At 37.4% G+C, this 21670-nt stretch overlaps 2 protein-coding genes across 4 annotated transcripts in view; one reads left to right on the plus strand and one right to left on the minus strand.

Moving 5' to 3' along the window:
- The window catches only part of itfg1 (integrin alpha FG-GAP repeat containing 1), a 186089-nt gene extending 184534 nt beyond the window's left edge, over window positions 1-1555 (minus strand). The window contains exons 1-4 of the mRNA XM_052149066.1: window positions 1351-1555; window positions 983-1064; window positions 718-857; window positions 207-264 (exon numbers count right to left, since the gene is read on the minus strand). Of these exons, the coding sequence (XP_052005026.1) occupies window positions 207-264; window positions 718-857; window positions 983-1064; window positions 1351-1528 (458 nt within the window). The 5' untranslated portion in view covers window positions 1529-1555. The remainder of the gene's footprint in view (window positions 1-206; window positions 265-717; window positions 858-982; window positions 1065-1350) is intronic.
- An 81-nt stretch (window positions 1556-1636) lies between these two features.
- The window catches only part of phkb (phosphorylase kinase, beta), an 89384-nt gene continuing 69350 nt past the window's right edge, over window positions 1637-21670 (plus strand). For 2 of the 3 annotated variants that reach the window (XM_052149016.1, XM_052149009.1), the window contains exons 1-4: window positions 1644-1728; window positions 4781-4867; window positions 9644-9782; window positions 16655-16754. In XM_052149016.1, the coding sequence (XP_052004976.1) occupies window positions 1665-1728; window positions 4781-4867; window positions 9644-9782; window positions 16655-16754 (390 nt within the window). In that variant the 5' untranslated portion in view covers window positions 1644-1664. Of the gene's footprint in view, window positions 1729-2402; window positions 2500-4780; window positions 4868-9643; window positions 9783-16654; window positions 16755-21670 lie in introns of all 3 variants that reach the window. The other variant, XM_052149026.1, reaches the window with a different exon arrangement.

The raw sequence follows: 21670 nt of genomic DNA on the forward strand, positions 1-21670 counted from the left end.
TACATGGAAAAGACGAAGAGGCATTAGAGCGATCTGCAAAAGTGACAACCTTCCTAGAGAAGCTTGCATTTGTACACTGAAAGGACGGGCATCGCAAAAAATTATGTTTTTTTTGCTTAAAATGAATTCATCAGTAAGTCCTAGTCTTTAAAACCAAGCTGTATTATGTAATTTTCCCAAGCTATCCAAAAAAATATCACACTTACTCCATGACAAGGGGCTCGTCTTTAAAGGTCCTGTTCAGATTAACTCTTTCGCTCTGGTCTGTAAGAGAAAATTTCACAAATTAGAAAAACATTTACAAATAACTGTGCTTCTCACTGTAGTATCATTTCACTAGCTCTTTTAAGGCTATGATTTGTGATCCAGTCCAGACAGAATGTACTCCTCCCCATATTTGTGGGGCTTTTGAGGAATACATTGTAAGCAGAATTAATATAAACAATGCAAAGTGTGTTAAAAAGATATAAACAGAATATTGAAAATTTTAACAGAGAAGTAATTGGTCAAATTAGCCAAACATTTTTAATAAACGAAAACTGGTGGGTATGAGTAGAACGAATGATGGCCGATTCTGCTGAAATCTGTGGACTTTTTTTTTGGTTCTGTAGATTCCATGTGGGACTGATCCAGAAAAACATGCAAATTCATACTGATTATTAAGCATGACTTAAAGTGTGGTTTTCTTATTATGATTTATTATATTTAGGCCTTTACTTAAAGTTTGATTATGTCCCCAGAAGACGAAGACAGTTGTCTGTGAGGCAGAAGAGGCCTTTGGGTGGCCAGTGAGAAGCACATCCATCTGAGAGTCTCCGTCATAATCCCCTGGTACCACACTACTGATGCTGAATTCACTGAGAAAACCAGGAGAAACAGCATCCACACAGACATTACCACTACAATATCAACACATCAAACTCTTTACAGTTCTAAAACATCTTTCTTAAATTTCCAATTCTGTACCAGTATATAACCTTACCTAGGGAAGACCTCTTTCAGATGGACTTTAGGTTTGAAATAAGGAGCTTTGAGATCAGCCAAGAAAATCAACAGTTCAGATTCTGAAAGACAAAATGTTGCCAAAACAGAACACATTATAATGATACATAACACATTATCGTGTTGTAAAACGTCATTAACATAAAACACTTTAACATTAGTATATAAACAGTATACAAATAACTAAACAATCAGCCACACCCCTGTCATTAAACATACATAAGAACAGGAAGTTAAATGTATAATATCTGGTAGTTGACATAAAACATATTCTCTCAAGTTCAAATTCAGGAGTGTCATTTATAAAACACCATTAGTGATAATGTGATTTAGCAGAGCTGGGCTTACGCTTTCTGATGATGAAAATATCAGTCTGTTTATCCGAGTTAAAGTCACCAAATGCCGCCACTGTGCCATAGTTCTCCGAGCCAAATAAATCGCTAGTAACGTCCTGTAAGGCAAACGTGAGACGTCGTCCAACAAAACACAATATTAACGTCCAAAACATCATCCATGACAGGAACATTTTGCTGTTACCCAGTGTGTCAACACAAACCGGAATACGGCACGTCACTTTGCGGCAGCTAGAGCTGATTTCATATGGGTTTGCGACAGTGTTAGTGTTTTTGCGGCAGTTAAATGTTTGTTATTGTGCTGTCATTATGGCCAGCTTAGCGGATGTCGGCTGGAAACTGCTGGAGTTTAAAGCCAGATCTAAGCGCTCAGGTTTGACTTTTTGAGAAGCATGGCATTAGACATGATTAAACTGTGTGCAATTGTTCCTCCCTGTGCATTTTGAATCGCTGTCCGTGCTGCAGAAGCGCACGAGTTGTCATGTTGCATGTTTCATGGTGGCGCAGAGCAGAGCGCAAAGGTCAGGCGTGAAGAGTGCAGTGATCAGGGGCTAAATTTAGATTCTCACAGCACATTGAGTTTTAGTCGAGCATAACTTTAAAAGAGAGTGTTCAGTCTGAATGTCTAATGTTGTTGGCATCTCCTGGTCTGACATGAAATCTCCATTAGCTCTTAAATTAATTTTCAGAACCCTCCTGTTGCTATATAGGATAAAACATACAAAAAACGACCTAATTCATTAATGAAAAATGTGTTTATTTCTTAGAATAGGGCTACAGATCACAAATTGTCATTCACTATTTCACAAGTTGATTTGGCATTGTAGTTTACAGTAAGTACATGGTGTCAAATATTTCTGCAATCTTAAATAGTCATTTCATTGCCTCACATCAGTCCATCCGTTTTCTCCCCACTTAATTGTGTATTATGTGATTTAATGCATGTTCATTCAGTAACCATGCCAGAAGATCTCACTGTGTGATTCCATGAAATTTGTGTTGTCTTCTAATGTTCTACTAACCCTCTAATTTACACTAATGTTGTAGTTTAACTAATAGAGGACTGGCGTAGAATTCATCTAATGAAAAATGGCCATCACTGCCAATGAGGCTCTCAATGCCCGCCGCAAACTCCGGAAATTTGGTAAGTTGGGGTGTAGTGATTGATCCATGGAAAAAACACACTTTACTTTTGAAATGAGAACTTGAGAAGTGCATATAGGCTAGACCTTATTCAGAGTGGCGCCTGATTAAATGTCAGAAATGAAAACGTTGCTGTGACGTACAAACTTGTACTCTACTCTCGAAAACAATATGCCGACTTCCTGTGTGATCATTTCGGCACTGTAGATCCAATTTAAAGAGTTTACTCACATTTTTTGGAAAGATGTTTTTCTATGGTATGTTTTGTCAGCTGAAAGAGCCACACCAATTTAAACAACAGTACAATTACAACAAGTAATTGATGAGACCTTAAGTAGGGCTGCATGATTATGACCAAAATCATTGTCGATTATTGCCCTTGATATTGTAATTGCAATTCATTTTGATTAATAGAATTTATAGTCAAATACTTAGAATGGGTGGATCAACTGCATGCCATATTCTTTAATGTTGCCTACACATTCAAAACAAGCTGAAAACACTGTCCCCGAATTATCATTAAATCAAGACTAGTTTACTAAATGGTCAACTCCACATTTGCCCTCTTTGAAGCATATAAAACATCTCTGATCTGTTAAAATTATGAAAAAATATACTCTAAATAGACAATTAAACTGAACGTTTTGATGAGTCGAGTTACATGGACTGCTATTATTGACACTTTTCATGATTAGTTAATTTTGGCAGCTGTAATTGTAATCTCAATTATTATTTGATTAATTGCGCAGCCTTAACTGTAAGTCTATATCTCACAGCCTAAGTCTACATCCAGAGAATATTTAGCAGAGACGGGACACTTATATCAAAATGAATGGGAGAAACTGGAACACTCAAAGTCAACGGATGTATAAAGGAAGTCCCACCTTACAGGTAAAAGAGCCAATCACCTTTCAGATACAGACATCTCCTGTCAGTCAACTTGAGAACGCACATGCGCATACAAGCCGGGAAAATCGTGTTTTTAGCGTAATCTGAGATAAAGAATCACAATCTATGATACTAGTGTTGTCAGATTTTACTGCTGATTTGAAATATGTTCTTTGATCGTAATAATGACCAACTGTTTTTGAGATTTCGGTCTTTCCCCATTTAAGTATATAGGAGCTGCACTGGCATGCTGCTACTCTGAGTAAGGTCTACTATGCTATTAACTGTCCTTTTTTAATTATTTATTTATTTTGAAAACCGATCTGTGGAAATGTTTTATTCTCACGCCTAGAATTTCTACCTCAATCTTGGTTCAGAAATTAAAAAGTCTTTGATGCCTAATTGAAACTGGGTACTTAATTTTTATTTTCATTGGAGAAAAAATTATTCAAGTGTTTCATCTCATGTAAAAGGCATAAATAATCTTATGAGCAAAATTCCGTGATTAATCAAATCAGTAGTGCAATGCAGGACCTCTCATCTCTTTCTGTCAATGCCCGATCAAAGCGGTTAACAGAGGGTGTCTACGCTACCCGAGGCAAGATACTTTTATATCTAGGTGATGAAACTAAAATGAGGAGGATCTTTCATTTGCATTTTGGATGTGCACTACTTACCTGCAGTTATCTTAAAAGAGATAACTTTGTCCCTGTTACTTATAAGCTGATAGGTATTATGCTAATTTGCTAGAAAATGTGAATTTTCAGTACCTGTGGAATTGACCCTGGGTCGATTCTATTAAAATGTAAATTGCTCCAAAGTTAAATTTGTCTAAAATAGTGTTTCAGTTAAGGGGGTACCCCTGAAATTCACTCGGCACAAAAAAAGCTGAATTTATAGATGTCAGGTTCCATTGTTCACAGAGTTTGTGCCAGTGACTTACATTTTACAATCAAACTCTTATGTGTTTGCACTGAAGTTTGATGAATGCAACTCATGAGCAATAGCTTTAGTCTTTTGTGTTTCGCTTTGATTGTTTTCCTGGCATGCTTTGCTGCCTCTGCATCTCAGTAAATCTACATTTTGCTGCTCTTAGCTTTATAAATGGAACAGAAAACAGTTTAGGTTAAAGAGACTAAATTAACCACTTTTTGATTTTGACGAGTCCCCTTAAACTTGGCATACTGAATAGCCCAAAGTGAGCCAGTAGCTGGCCAGTGGTCTCTAGTAGCGCCATCAACAAGCTATGCTGTATTTGAAGTATGCTCATCACTCTACCCAGGGACACTTGAATTACATCTATAAATAAGATAAGCATCATAATATGATATTGCAGGCCTATGCAGATTAATGTGTTCTTTAATATGAATTTCTGCTCTGCTGTCTGTGATCAGGCTCCATCTATGAACCCCTTAAGCTATCCATTCTGCACCGGGAAGATGAGCCCCTTTGGATAAAACTTGACCGCTTCTATAACGCAGGTGAGAATTTATGTCCTTTTTGTATTTTAATTTGTGGTAAGAATTATAAAAACATTGCAATGTGAGTCCTGATTTTTCTGAATGTAGTTTGATCTATTATGTGGCACTAGTATTCCAGTTTCTTTGTGATTTACTCCTAAGTACAAATTATTCCATTATGAAAAGATGTTTTGTAATTGAATTAGAGTATTGAAAAAGTTTCCAAACCATTGCATATACAGTAGATATGATGCCCATCAGATATATTTGTCCAAGCACATAAAGACTTCAGCAAGATTCATTTGTAGCCAGTGTGGTTTCTCATTGCTGTGCTCATCCGTGCATTTTGATGTTAATCAATACTCATCTCTTTCCCTGTCCTCTCTCTCTCTCTCTCTCTCTCTCTCTCTCTCTCTCTCTCTCTACTTGTCACCATGACAATAAATGCTGTCCATTTGTTTAAATGCCAGATATCAGATTAAAAGTGCTTTGTTTTTACTTGTATTCATTCTCATAGTTTCTTGTCTGTTTAGACAAAGATGCATTATTCTTTGAAAATTGAACTTTTGCCATAGTTATTGAAATAATAAAATGTAAGTACTCCTTGATAAGTTCAATTGAATTAAAAGGATATCTTGCACAGACTAAAACAGATACAATATGATTCATGGTTTCCTGACATTCTGTAATTACGTTGTAGTGTTTTGTTTTTGTGAGGTCATTAAGGCTCAGCATAGTTTTATTAGAAGTTAATTGTTCTGTAATTCAACACTGTTAGAAAAATCTCTCACTTGCTGGTTTCTATTTTTTGGTTTGTTTGTTTTTTTGTGATAATGATTGATCATTCCCACAAGTGAGGGTGTTATTGTGAAACCATCAGACAAAAAACAAAAACATAATATACTTACCCTCATATCGTTCTGAACCAATATAACTTTCTGTCTTATGCAGAACAGTCCGTCTACTCAATAAATTGGCAGTTGATATTGACTCATTTTAAAGCTTAAAGCACTCAAAAGTATTATAAAAGTAATCCGTGCAACCTGTACATCATATTCCAAGTCTTTTGAATGCATACTATACGTTTGGTGTGAAACAACCTCAAATGTAAGTCATCTTTCAGTGAAAATCTTAATGTTTTTTGTGTGTTCATGAGAGCTATGAGGGGCATTTGTTCACAGTGGCTTCAACCATCTGAAAATAAAAAATCGGAGCTGTACAGGAGCATTTGACCAACCGCACCCAAGCACAACCAACAGAGTCCGTCGTTTGTGCGCTCTATCACTGAGCGCGCACGGGCAGAACCAGTTAAAAACAGACCAGAAAAACAGAACTTTCCGTCAAATTAGAATAAATGTTACTTACTGATGAATCATGATTTCTGTGTGAAAACATTCATTTGCAGATTTCACGCACAAATATATGGTAATACAGCTTGAACCATTAGAGAGACCGGTATGAACAATGAGCTTGTTTACATGCACACAAATACACTGATTGCTCTCTAGTTACTGATTCTTCTTTTGACACATTGGAAGAGCCGGTAAGAACAGGGGTTAAGGTGTTTACATGGCACGCGAGATACGAGTAATTGGCAAAAATCTAACCGTGTCAATCAAGTTATTCACAAGTTTAGGTGGCTAGCCAGGTACATTTTGGTTTAGTTTGCATCAACACTGGGTTTATGTACCATGAAAGTGTGTTAGCCTTTATCGGTTTTCATCGCCCTAGTAACATACGCTCCACGGCTAACCTTCTCCGTATCAGGTTTTGTTCTGAGTAACGGGTCGCTAACAAATACTGAGCCAAGCAACTGTGAAACAAAAACAGAGACAGACAAAACAGAGGACTATCTTTCCCTCAAGGTTGAGTAAGGCCTTACTGGATCACAGGCCTTATCCAGCTGAAATAAACATAGTTAGGCTGAAATATACTTTTATTTACGAATGTTAAGGATGTGTGGCACACATTACCTAAAAGTCAAACATAATAAAACTTGCTTTATTTGACCAATGATCTATTAATAAATTACAACTCGAATGTCTATGTGTTCTTTGGGAGCCTGGCCGAATGAAAAGGCACTGTTACAACATGCATGACATGGGTCAGACCCCTTAGTCACCACTCAGAGGTCAAGTACACAAATGACCTGTAACATTCATGATTATAACATAACTTAAATAAATGCACCTGATTAAGAAGATGATGATTACCTTTTTATTATAAGAGTTGCTAGTGAATGTATTTAACTCATCAATATGCTGAAGAGACGGGCAAAACACTTCCCTTCAGTACACACGTTTAGGCCGGGCTCAGACTATTGCCGTTTTAGGCCAATTTATCCCTGATTCACCCCTCCCGACAATCTGAGAAATTTGGTCCAGGACCTTGGTCAGTACGGATGTTCAGCCCAGATTATCTGGTAATGTGAGGGGTTTACAGATCCAGTCTTAAACCTCCCGAACTGCACGCAAACACATCGTGGCCGCCCGATAATATGTTTTTAATTGTTTTTAATTTGGAGTTAAAATCTGGATGATTATGATTACGTCAGTACATTCACTTATCGCTTTTGAGCTAGCTATGTATTAGCGTTTAAGCTAACGTTACTCCCGGAGCAGCTGACGGTGTTGCCAAGCAACAGTAAACATTCTAGTCCTTGAGGCTAACGTTAGCTAGCATACTACTGTTGACCGATAAAATTGTAAAACTGACAGTTAAAATTTCACCTACAGTTCTTGCTGAAGAACAGACAACCCATTTTGACCCCGTCTCCACAACCATTTTCTCATCCACACTCATTTAGCCTTCTGCTTTTTCTCACTACAAAGCATAAGTAATATTACAGCAAGTTTTGTGATGCACAACAATTTTCAAATCTTGTAGTGTGTGCATGTTTTGATTTGAGTGAAGAAAATCTATGAAGATTCTCCTTATGTGCATGATGGTTATGATTTTAAAACTCATGTAGTCTGAGCCTGGCCTTAGTGAATGAGACCCATTCTTTGTACAAATTCTGTATTTTCAGCCTCTGAAATGCATCTTAGCACTGACCAACTGCTCTACTCACTTGTACAGCCCTTACAATGATCTTTACATTGTCCCCACAGTCATGAAAAACCTAGAAATATTAGGGAATTTTTACAAGTTTTCCAGGCCTATAAAAGTCATGGAATTGAATTGGTCAAAAGTTGTGGGAACCCTTTATTTTTTATCTTTCATTGAATGTCTCCCTCAACATTGTGAATTAAAATGTGGTAACAAAGTGCAACACATTACATTGCAACATTGCATAATGCATACTGACATGTTATTCTGCACTATTCTTAGATTTTCTTGGAACATTATTGCCATTTTATCTTCGGCCTCTTTTTTTTTTTCCTCATCTTTCTCTCTCTTTCACTCTCTGTCTTTCTGGGTTTTCCTATTTATGTGGTAATGTCCTCATGCTTCACTACCTCTCATTTCTTCATCTTCTCCTCTCTTGCCTGATTGTTCGAATGTAGTTCTGCTATCTGTACCCTGCCTCCACAAGATTAAGGCTGGGGAAAGCAAGCTTTAGCTTTTAATGGGTAAAACTGCTTTCTTTCTTTCTTTCTTTCTTTCTTTCTTTCTTTCTTTCTTTCTTTCTTTCTTTCTTTCTTCCTCTTTCTGTCTTTGTGATTCAATCTCCACCCTTTTTCTCCATCATCTTTTTCCTCTCTCTCTGTGATGGACCCCCCCTCCATTTCCTCTTGGTGGAGAAAAATGGCTTCTTCTTGGAAACAGTATTTTTGTGTCTGCAGCATTAGGGCTTGATTCAGAGGTGCATTATGTTGATAGATGATAAGAGAGAGCCAGTCTTCAAAGCATTTGCATCTAGAGTGCTGTAATGTGCTCCATCCCTTGTTCCACAGATGAGTGCAAATAATATGTAATTTTTCTTTTCTTCCCTTTTCTAAAGAAGTCACTTCTCAGGTGATGCACATCTGCCTCTGTGTGACATGGCGGCTGTGAATTGACTATAAATGAGCCTTTCTTGATTAGTAATTTAAGGTTTTCACAAGAGAAAATGGCCAGGATTAGCAGGGTGTGTGGTGTATTTCTTTGAACAAACTGATCTCTAGTCTGTTCCTATCGGAAACTGGAGTCTTCCTTTCCATCCTGCCGGCATCAACCACAGTTACAGTACAAAGCCTAATCAGATAAAGATATATTTGTCACCCTGCCTGGAATGGTGGCTTCCTCCGAGGGAAGAGTATATTAATATTCTGACTAATTCCCCCAGTGTCTCCTTATCCCCCAGCCCTGCTGGCAGTGTCTCTTTGAATTGACCCAAACTCTACATAACAAATGATAGCTCGAAATGAATGTCCCTTTCATTTGTGCTGGCATAATGTGCTGATGAAAAATGAAGGACCCTATTCAGCCTGATTATACATTAGTAAAGAGAAATCACTGTGGAGAGAGAGAATAAGTTTAACAAGTTGGGTTCAGTGATGGATAAAGCTGTGCTGCCTTATTTGTTTGATGTTTTTCTCTTCATAATACTTATGAAGTAATGCAATAATATTTGAAAATTAGGTTGACATATTACTATTAATAAATTTTTTCTTCTTCAGAATTTGAAAACATAAGAATAACTGTGATAAATAGGTGTTTCAATATGTAAACATACTCTGAAGGGAAGTGTTTGTGGAGGCACCTGCTGTTTTTCTTTCATTTATATCAATGCTCTGTTTGTTTTGACAGTAACATTATTAAGACTAAATCTGGCTTTGTCTGAGAAATCTGTCTTTCTTTCTCCCTTTCTCTTAGTGAAGTGCACCATTCTGAATTTCCAGAGCCCTACCACTGGTTTGTTCCCAGTGAAGACCTGTTCCACCTGTAAGGAAGCTAAAGTCCGAGACTCCCTCTACTGTGCTGCTAGTATCTGGGCACTGGCTTTGGCTTACAGGTCAGATACTGAATATTAATATGCAGATTTGCCTTTCCATGAAATCTAAGAACATATTAAAGAGCAATACACATTGGCATTATTCTTAGCCATGTAGAATTAAAGGGGTCATGAAATGAATTTTTTTTTTAATAGTTGTATATATTCACTGAGGTCAACTGATAAACTTAGTTAAGTATTTTTATTTATTTATAATTTAATAACATATGATTATTTTAAACCCTGTCTCTGGCCCTCTGTCTGAAGAACTGAGTTTTGACCTAAACGCCTCCTTAAAACTTAAACGAAAACGCCTACTTTTCTGATTTTCTGACATCATGCAGTTCCTCGAAAAGAGCCATTTTTGAAACTCGGTGGCAAGAGAATGAACCAGCTCAACAACATTATAAACCTAATTGTCAGGGTTTACGCATTACACACATTCAACACATTGTATTCAAATTCGTCTCTCGCTTGCTTTTGCTCACGTTTAAACGATTAGCCCTCCACGTACCAATGATGCCGAGATTTGCTTATATATTTAATTTCAAAACTGAGAAGGTTTACCTGCAATTTTAGTAGCACCAAACATCACAAGCAGGGTCAAGAATGGACACAGAGTGGCCGTATAACACTTTTCCTTGAGCAGAATATTGCACTAGAGATAGAGATTGCGTTTTTTAAAAGGGAAAGCGAGAGCTAGAACTAGCGCACTTGCATGCATGGTTGCCAGATTGCACAAAATAAGCATAACATTAGGCAGAATATTTCCAATTTGTGCAAATGTAAATCTCAAATTGGGGTGTTCTTATCTGGCAACCCTGAGCATGGTAAATGCTTGTGGAGGTGTTAAGGTCCTAATGCATGATAACTGAAATATCCATTGAAAATAACGTTTTTAAAATAAATGAGCTGTGGGCCTTAAGTTGCCCAAGTCTGGTGTAGTCATCACACACTCATAATATATTAAATATTCATGAATAAAACAGTTTGCTCCTAGTTTTTGTGATTGCGTTCAAGTGTTTTAACTGCCACATCCTTCAATAACCGTTCCTTTGCAAAGCTTGAATGTTGTTATGACTGGTTTGAAATGAGCCGAACATATAATCAACTCTAAAATACACTGAAGACACATCCAGTTTACAATATAATTCCGTCATGTTTTCATACACCAAAATCTAAAAATAGTGCAGATGGGTGAAAGAACACAAGGCAGCAGCTGAATGACAGAGAGCTTCTCCTCTTCAGAGTTGTAACTTGATACCGTGGCTTTTAAAAGCAACCTGAGATATGTACCAAGTGGTCAAAAATGTCTGTCTCTGCATGTTTATGTAAAAAAAAACATTGAAATCCTGATAGAAACATGAAGGTGTCCCTAGAGGTCCCCAGAGCCCAGTTTGAAAACCCCTGTTTTACACTACACATTCTACATTCAAAGTGCACCCAAAAATGACCTTTCATTATCTACTCAACTTCATGTTGTTCCAAACCTGTATTTCTTTGTGGAGACCAATATAGAGCATGTTCTCACAAACACGCTGTAAAGGGAATAGATTGTTCGAGGAGGAGGCGAGAACCGGCTTGACAATATAAATAATAGTTTAATGAAAAATTAAAACAAAAGACACAAATACACATGACGGTCAGCTGGCCCTAAACGATCTCTCTCTGTCGCACCACCATCCGCAGTCAGCCTTTATCCCTCTCGGAGGCTTTAGCCTGATAAGAGACCAGGTGTGTATAATCACGACCCGGCCCCGCCCTCCGCCCTGTCACTCACACACACACACACACACACACACACACACACACACACACACACACACACACTCACACTTCTTTTTTTTGAAGCAGGTCACCAACTAAGGGGTTTGGGATAAAGTAACATTTGAAACATTAACAGTAGGGCACCAGAGAACAAGGCTTTCCACTGAACTCCTAAGACTTGGTGTGTTTTTTTTTCTTTCTCTCTCTCCTGGTGAGGGTTGTTCCTCTAGACGAAAGCTAGGGTAAAAATAGAGAGCTGGCATATATTAGAGAGAGACACAGTCATCAGTCTGCACCTCTGCATATTTTAATTGTCAGTGGAGCTTAATTAATATGATTCCAATCTGACAGCAAGGCCTGTACCTTTTATTTACCTTTTTGTCTTTGTAAGAGTATACTGTATGTGGGTGGTGTGCATGTGTGTGCTTAATATGAGATTTCTTCAGTTGCCTGGATGCTCCATCATAGTAGTTTTTAGTTACCAATGCCATTGTAGAAATTCATTATGCACAGTAAGCCAGGATTTAATCCATTAATGAAAGTGTCCAATAACAGGGCAGTTACTGAGATTAAGCGAGTATTATTCAGCTGGTCATGTGATGCAAACATGGATGCCCCCATGAGACACCCCGACCAGGTTGAGTAAAAGATCTTTTATAAGCTTACTCATATGACTGAACTCTTCATCTCATATGAGTGGCCATGATTATATACATGCGTTTCAAAATTTCTATACATTTTTTTAAAAGTTAAACTTTTTAAATGAGGAAAAAAATTATTGAGTGCACCTTTAAGCAGTCAGCGCTGAAACTGCACTGCGTCTTGAGTATTTAAATTAAGTAATTGTCATTTTTTTCCACACAAGCACGCTTCCTTTCTAAGTAAATTAGGTTCATTATAGATTGCGCTTCGTTCACAAAAATTGCCTGCTGCGGTTTATTTTTTTTTATTCGATTTTTTCTGCAACATATACAAAAGGCTGTAGATAGCAGGATATATGTTGAAAGCGACATTACAGAAGAAATGCATGCAGCATGTATAGCAAATACAGAGTGCGAGATACATATGCAAGATAAATAGATGCCAACAAGTGAGCTGATTTCAGTTTTTTAGTATGTTAAAGTGTACGTAAAATGTAAATGCAAATCCGGATAATTTAAATTATAGGTCTACAAACATATATATATATATATATATATATATATATATATACATACATATGCATACAAATATATACACACACAAACATACACAAAACTGCATATATACATATATTTATTACACATACATACACAAATACACACATATGTACATACATATATATATGCACATACATACATACCCCTATATGCTCAAATGCAAACACACATAGATGCATACAGCAACTGAGCCCCTCTGACACATCCAGCCCAAAAGCCTGCAATACCCTGACCCAAAGCATGGTGCGGCACCCCCCAAAGCTCAATTGATCACCTGAACATTCATTGGTAGGAGTGCCTGAGTCCCTAATCTGTCTGGTCAGTGAAGCCCTGCCCTCTGCTCATAAGAGCATGATGTTTTCCTAATTGGAAAACATCATGACCGCTTATCAACTGTAATCACTACATATCTGAGTGCCAATACACCAGTGGCTACATCCAGGAAAACTTAAGAGACAGTTAAGTTGCTTCTAAGAAGTAATTGTTATGATGTTGAGATTCATCTGTGACAAAAAAGGAAAGAAAGACAGTAAAGTGCCTCACTCAACAGCCCCAGGAAGGCAGTTTACCATGCCAAGAGCCAAGGGCTAGCAAAGCTCTAAGATGGGCGCCCAGTGCATATCGCCTCCATTTCTTCATGCTGGACACATGCATTCATACATGCATACATACATACATACATACATACACACTTACATAAACATACAGTATATACGTATACACATACATACCTACACCTCTATACACGCATACAGACCCACATACTCACAAATACATGAACATTTATACACACATATACATATATGCTGCTTGTTTGGTCCTTATTTCTTAAGCCAACCCCTACACCCTACACTAACCATGGTAAAAAGTCATTGGCCCCTATCCCTAAGGTCCACCCCTACAACCAACACTAAACATAAGGATACTAGGGAGTGAGAAAACAGCACGACACCCCTTCTGCCCACAGTCTACCACTTGCACACCCTGAGCAGGACGTCCCCACACACATATTGTACATGATACATTCAGGAATACATCTCAATGCAAGACATTAGAACCCAGTCAAATGCATAACATGAGACATTTCTCTTAACAGTTAAACAACATTTCAGCACGTTACATTATACACTCACCTAAAGGATTATTAGGAACACCTGTTCAATTTCTCATTAATGCAATTATCTAATCAACCAATCACATGGCAGTTGCTTCAATGCATTTAGGGGTGTGGTCCTGGTCAAGACAATCTCCTGAACTCCAAACTGAATGTCAGAATGGGAAAGAAAGGTGATTTAAGCAATTTTGAGCGTGGCATGGTTGTTGGTGCCAGACGAGCCGGTCTGAGTATTTCACAATCTGCTCAGTTACTGGGATTTTCACACACAACCATTTCTAGGGTTTACAAAGAATGGTGTGAAAAGGAAAAACATCCAGTATCGCGGCAGTCCTGTGGGCTGAAAATGCCTTGTTGATGCTAGAGGTCAGAGGAGAATGGGCCGACTGATTCAAGCTGATAGAAGAGCAACTTTGCCTGAAATAACCACTCGTTACAACCGAGGTATGCAGCAAAGCATTTGTGAAGCCACAACATGCACAACCTTGAGGCGGATGGGCTACAACAGCAGAAGACCCCACCGGGTACCACTCATCTCCACTACAAATAGAAAATAGAGGCTACAATTTGCAAGAGCTCACCAAAATTGGACAGTTGAAGACTGGAAAAATGTTGCCTGGTCTGATGAGTCTCGATTTCTGTTGAGACATTCAGATGGTAGAGTCAGAGTTTGGCGTAAACAGAATGAGAACATGGATCCATCATGCCTTGTTACCACTGTGCAGGCTGGTGGTGGTGATGTAATGTGTGGGGGATGTTTTCTTGGCACACTTTAGGCCCCTTAGTGCCAATTGGGCATCGTTTAAATGCCACGGCCTACCTGAGCATTGTTTCTGACCATGTCCATCCCTTTATGGCCACCATGTACCCATCCTCTGATGGCTACTTCCAGCAGGATAATGCACCATGTCACAAAGCTCTAATCATTTCAAATTGGTTTCTTGAACATGACAATGAGTTCACTGTACTAAAATGGCCCCCAGAGTCACCAGATCTCAACCCAATAGAGCATCTTTGGGATGTGGTGGAACGGGAGCTTCGTGCCCTGGATGTGCATCCCACAAATCTCCATCAACTGCAAGATGCTATCCTATTAATATGGGCCATCATTTCTAAAGAATGCTTTCAGCACCTTGTTGAATCAATGCCATGTAGAATTAAGGCAGTTCTGAAGGCGAAAGGGGGTCAAACACAGTATTAGTATGGTGTTCCTAATAATCCTTTAGGTGAGTGTATATGCAGTTGCATTGATGACTATTACTGTTTACATTTACGTGTTTGGCAGACACTTTTATCCCAAGCGACTTACAGTGCATTTTAGGTATACATTTTAGCAGTTTGTGTGTTCCCTGGGAATTGAACCCATGATCTTGACGTTGCTTGCACATGCTCTAGAAGTTAAGCTACAAATCCCCAAGAAATAAACATCAGAAGTAACAGTAGCTTCTGTGAAAATGAATAAATAATGCTTGGGTTGGACATAGATTTGGAAAGCTATATAATTTTAATTTGGACATGCAAATGCAGGAAATAATGTCATAGAAACCTTCTGCTGGGCAACAACCATTACGTTTTATAAAGTTGCAATTTCTATTAATTGACTTTGATTACTCATATGCAACTTTAGTCACTTTGGTAATACTTTACAGGTTCAATTCGTAAACATTGATTAATCCATTCGGTATTATGAACTAACAATGAAAACAATTTCTACAGCATTAATCTAGGTCAATGTTTCATTTAAATATACTATTGTTCATTGTTAATTATGGTCCTTCATAATATATTGACTAATGTAAATGTATACAACTTGAAATGTTAAAAAATTATCAGTTTGCCGGTACATATAAATTAAGATTAACTAAGATTATTCCATTCTGTAAAAGTATAGTTCATTGTTATTTTACAGTAGCTATTGTATTTATGTATAGAAACTCATTGTAAAGTATTTCCCTCAATTTAACACTATTTACTTCATAACCATGGTCAGCTCTCTGTTGTTGGCAGAGGCACACAACAATGTAAAGAGGATGTTATCTCCTATTACTTATAGACCACTTTCCTCTCATTCGTTACTTGTAAACACACTCACGTTGGTTTCAGCCAAGTCTCTAACAAGTCTCCTATGGAAGTCTCCCCTCACAACAACAATAAAGCCTTGCTCACACTGCAGTAACACATCTCGATCAGGCACCATTGCCTGATCAGCATAATTCCTTTTGGATGTGCAAATAACCATTTACCGGGTGCAATTCAATCTTAGTGAATTCCCCCCAGTATCTTGTGTAGTGTGGTAAAGACATATTCTTTCCTTATTTCTTATGAAATATCGTCCTTCATATTATATATGTTCTAGACTAGTGATTCTCAATGGACAGCAGTGAAAAGCAAAGCTAAATGCCAATAATAAAGTGCAACTAAACATAAAATCTTGTATAGATAGTATAGCAAAGTAAATAAGTTTATTAACATTTTAAAGGTAGAAAAAACACTTCCCATATCCAAAAATCTGTATTGTACTGTATTTTGGAACAATTGGATCTCACTTGGTAGAATCAAGCCAAATAAGACAGATGCCATTTCGGTTTGCATGACATGCCTCAATACTCTAAAAGTGTAATATTAATACATTTTAAAGTTTGAGTTTAAAGACATTTTTGATGACATTTTAAGGATAAACCTTATTGATACTGTGTGAGAATACCACTTGATGTGGTCTCAACATCTATTCCTACAGGACCCAGATTTTACTGTTTTAGATGCCTGCATAATCATTTGTTTTTTGTTACTTATTGTAATTTTTTATCATACAGGCGCATTGATGATGACATGGGTCGCACTCACGAGCTGGAGCACTCCGCCATCAAGTGCATGCGGGGGATCATGTACTGCTACATGCGGCAATCTGATAAGGTGTGTCAGAGCAGCACCTCCTGCATATCACTCATTAATGTGCCTTTAAATCAAGGCAAACGTCATCTACAGGAATGTTTCAGTTCACCTTCAGTTTGTAGATATTTAGCTAACTAAGAACCATCGTCCATTCAAACCATTAAAAATGTTGGCACAAATTAATCTCTCACTTGGTGCTAGCTAAGATGCCATCATCCTTGAAAATAATGAACAAGACAAAACAATACCACCCAGACTACATAAAAACATTGAAAGAGATTGTGGATTGAATTGTTGGCTGTGAAATTCAAGAGACTTTTACAAACAAAATTAAAAAGAATTCTAATCAGCTTAGGCCATGTTAATAAATTTGCCTATTGTTGTGCCTATACTGTTCATGGTAACATTAATATATTTAAGGTTCGAAGGCTACTTTTTGTATGATTGATAATTTTGGTACTGTGCTGGTTTATCTAAAATCTTGTTCCTGTACAAAATCCAGTCATGCTGACTGCCCTCTTGGGTCAATTTTTTTCTCTTAGAGGTCACTTCCTGTTCCTGCTGGCGCCTAGCTTGAGTCTGTGTTTGTAGTCTGCTAGCTTTTTTAGCATAGCTTGTCTTTTTGTTTTCATCATTTAATCTTTAACTTCTGCCATTTTTCAGCACACACAATTTTTTCCCCACATTATTCTCTTATCACGATTCAACTGCGTACATTTTTCCACGTGCATCCGCTTTCTATTTTTATCGCAATTAAACTGTGTGCATTTTACCGTGCCCACCCATTTTCTCCTCTGTGCGGATCAGCACACGTTATTGCTACTTGCACTACATGCCACATGTTTATGTAAATTTTTCCACGTGCATCCGCTTTCTATTTTTATCGCAATTAAACTGTGTGCATTTTACCGTGCCCACCCATTTTCTCCTCTGTGGGGATCTACACGGATTACTGCATCAATCTCAAAGCACCGCTTATCAAGATCCACCATAACAACAAACAATTGTATGAGGGATTCACATCAATCTCAAACCCACGCTGCCCAAGAAGAGCCACAACAACATACAATTGCGGTAAGTCATGGCATCAGCACACGTTATTGCTACTTGCACTACATGCCACATGTTTATGATAGCTTCATCCATCAGCAGTGGGGAATTTACATGTGATAAATGTAAGGAATTAGTCAGGCTGAAGAAGATTAATGAGTTAGAGACACACATCCAGACATCTACTAGCTGCCTTGAGACATCACATAGGTCACATAAACTACAACACATAGAAACTGTATCACCTAGATATCATATAGAGACTGTGTATGTTCCCCAAACTACCAAACATAAAACTCTCATTAAGTCATTTAGACATTTTTTATTGATATCAAACTTAAAAATAATTTAAAACGTAAGATAAACATCATATAAAGGTAGGGCTACTAAACATTAAATCACTTTCCTCCAAAGCACTCATTTTAAATTTAAATTATTACAGATAACAGTTTAGACTCGCTCTGTTTGACTGACACATGGTTTTAACAGGATACATATATTAGTTTAAATGAGTTTACTCCCCAAGTTTATTGTTGTAAACATGAACCTTGTCTGAAAGGTTGAGGAGGAGGTGTTGCTACAATTTACAGTCATGTTTTTGGTGTTACTCAGAGGTCATGATATAAGTTCAATTCTTTTGAACTGATAATGCTTAGTGACATCATCAGATATAAATAAAAAATCTCAGTTATCTTTTGTTCTTGCTACAGTATATAGACCACCAGGGCCATATTCTTATTTCCTTAGAGAATTTGCTGATTTTTGGCCAGATCTAGTAGTTGCTGTGGATAGAGCTTTAATAGCACTCTTGATAGTGTCGCCCCTTTTGATTAAAGAAAATTAAAAAGAAAAGCCTGCACGTGGTACAACATTCACACTCAAGTTCTCATTTAGAGGTCTTTAGTGGTGCACGGAATGATAGTGTAGCTACAGAAAGGCTCTAAAAGCTGCCAGGTCAGCATATTTGAGAAAACTTATAGAAAATAACCTCAATAATCCTAGGTGTTTATTCAGTACTGTGGATAAATTAATAAGGAATAAAGCTTCGACTGAACCAGAATTTCCATCACAGCACAGTAATAATGACTTTATGAATTTCTTTACTGATAAAATTGATATCATCAGAAACAAAATTGGAATTATGCAACTGTCTGCAATAGCACCTCTGAAGACAGTGTCTTATATTATTCCCCAAGAGCAACTTCAGATCTTTGCTGTCATAGGACAATAAGAGCTAAACAAACTTATCAAAACATAAAAAGTCAAACATGCATGTTAGATTCAATACCGACCAAGATATTAAAAAAAGTGTTTCCTGTAATCTCTGAACCTCTTCCTAATATTATTAACTCATTATCCTTAGTGCATGTCCCAAGAAAATTTAAGATAGCAGTTATTAAACCGCTTATCAAAAAAACACAGCTTGATCCTGGAGAGTTGGCTATTTATTGATCGATCTCAAATCTCCCATTTATGTCAATACTATAAAAGGTAGTGTCCTCCCTATTATGTTATTTTTTTTTAAATGGTACGATTAATTTCAGTCAGGATTTAGGCACCATCATTGTACAGAGACTGCACATATCAGAGTTACAAATGACGTGCTCTTATCATCTGATCGTGGCTGCATTTCTCTTCTAGTGCTTTTAGATCGTAGTGCTGCCTTCGACACCATAGATCATGAAATGCTCTTGAATAGGCTTGAGAATTATGTTTGCATTTGTGGACAGGTTAGGCTTAGGTCCTATTTATCCGACCGCTACCACTTTGTCTGTGTAAATAAGGAATTGTCAGATCAAACTAAAGTAAAGTATGGAGTGCCACAGGAATACGTTTTAGGGCCTCTCATTTTCTCTCTATCAGGAACTGTGGAATTAGTTTTCACTGTTATACTGAAAATACCCAAATTATATCAAAGATTGGATGGGTAGAAATTTCCTTCTACTCAATTCTGACAAAACAGAGGTATTAGTTATTGGACCAAAAACCTCTAAAAATAAGATGCTACAATAAAATTTGACCCTCAATGGACATCTTATACAGCGAATAACTGAGGTGTTCTATTTGATAGCAATCTGTCTTTTGAAAACATTCTTCCATCTCTGAAATATTGCTAATGCTCTCTATTTCTAATGCCGAAAACATTACTGGGAGGATATCCTGCAGGTTCCATAAATAAACTTAAATTAGTTAAAAATGCAGCAGCTAGAATGCTGACCAGAATCAAGAAATATGATCATATCAGCCCAATCTTAGCTAAGTATTTAAAATACTTCTAACTGCTTACAAAGCCTTGAATGGTCTAGCTTCACAGTACTTATGTGATCTTCTATCATGCTACATACCATCACGTTCACTAAGAATTCTGGCCTGTTACTAATACCTAGAATATCAAAATCCACAAAAGGAGGTAGGTCCTTTTCCTATTTGGCTCCTAAACTATGTAATAGTCTTCCGAAGATAGTTTGGGACTCAGACACACTCTCTCAGTTTAGGTTTAGACTAAAGACTCATCTTTTCAGCCAGGCATATACCTAATGTATCTATCAACTCATAGTTATGCTGCATTAGTTAGGTCTGCCGGAACCGGAAACACATCTCATGTCCTATAATACTGTTTTAAAATGAATGGCATCTATGCTAATTATTATTCTATTTGTTTCACTGTCTTAACCTCGGGATACATATCCTGAGGTTACCAGAGCCTGCCAGATCCAGCTCTGGTCATGCATGATGTCCAAATCCGGTCCTGCCTGATGTCCAGCTCCCACTACTATGTGTTGCTGAGTGATGACGACTAACTGCAGCCTGTGCCAACCAGATATCACTTCAGTCTACTATGATGGACTTCACAGAGGATGAACTGATGCCAGCACCAACCGTCAGACATGGGATACTTCATTGGACACTGCCTGAAACTTGGAGTTAAAATGGACTCTACCAGAAATGAATCTGTCACAAGCTTATAGTCAAACTGTTGTGCACCGTACTGACCTTTGCCAGCATCACCTTGGTCAAAGGATGGACTACTCTCTTCAAATGGATTGCATAGATAAATTAATACATTAATTGCAGCCTTCATCCGCCAAATAAAAATAGACAATGCTTCTGTTTTCATTTCCTCAGTTAAATTAAGAATATACATTCTAAGACTTAAGTCATTAATCTAAAAAGTTATTACAATATATTTTTGTTTAAACATTGGCCCCTAACACTTAGTTTACTCATTTTAAATCTTGACTTGTACTACACATAAATAACTAATATTGGCATTATATTGATGCTGTTTATCCAGAGGGGACCTGGCACTCACAGTGAGCCTGGTTTCTCCCAAGGCTATTTTTCTCCTTAAAACAATATCTTATGGAGCTTTGTGTTCCTTGCCACAGTCACCTTAAGCTTGCTCACTGGGAGTCTAAATATAAATATCATTATTTTCAATTATTTATTTTAAGGCACACATTTACAATCATAATTTTTTTTTTAAAACACACACACACACACACACATACACACTATAATGTGTCTAAGACATGACTATATTACAGGTTTTTCTGTTCAAGCATAATTTTCTGTAAAGCTGCTTTGAAATGATGTGTGTTGTGAAATGCTCTTTACAAATAAAAATTATTTGACTTTTAAGAGAATAGGATACCCTGTATTTTTGTCCTGTTCATGGTATATGCAAGAAGGATTTTGTCCTACCTTCAGCTTTCTTTTTGGGATGTAGAAGCTATGTCCAAGAAATTTACCAGAGTTGGTTTTGCCTATGGATGTGTGTACTTACTCGTGGGTCCCTCAACATGCTTGGCGACAAGGTCGCCTTCTCCTCCTTGTGACATGACACTTGCTGTTTGGAGGAGGCCAGAGTTTTATCAGAAAGGAAT

This window comes from Xyrauchen texanus, chromosome 2, assembly GCF_025860055.1.
Source record: "Xyrauchen texanus isolate HMW12.3.18 chromosome 2, RBS_HiC_50CHRs, whole genome shotgun sequence".
NCBI classification, from domain to species: domain Eukaryota; kingdom Metazoa; phylum Chordata; class Actinopteri; order Cypriniformes; family Catostomidae; genus Xyrauchen; species Xyrauchen texanus.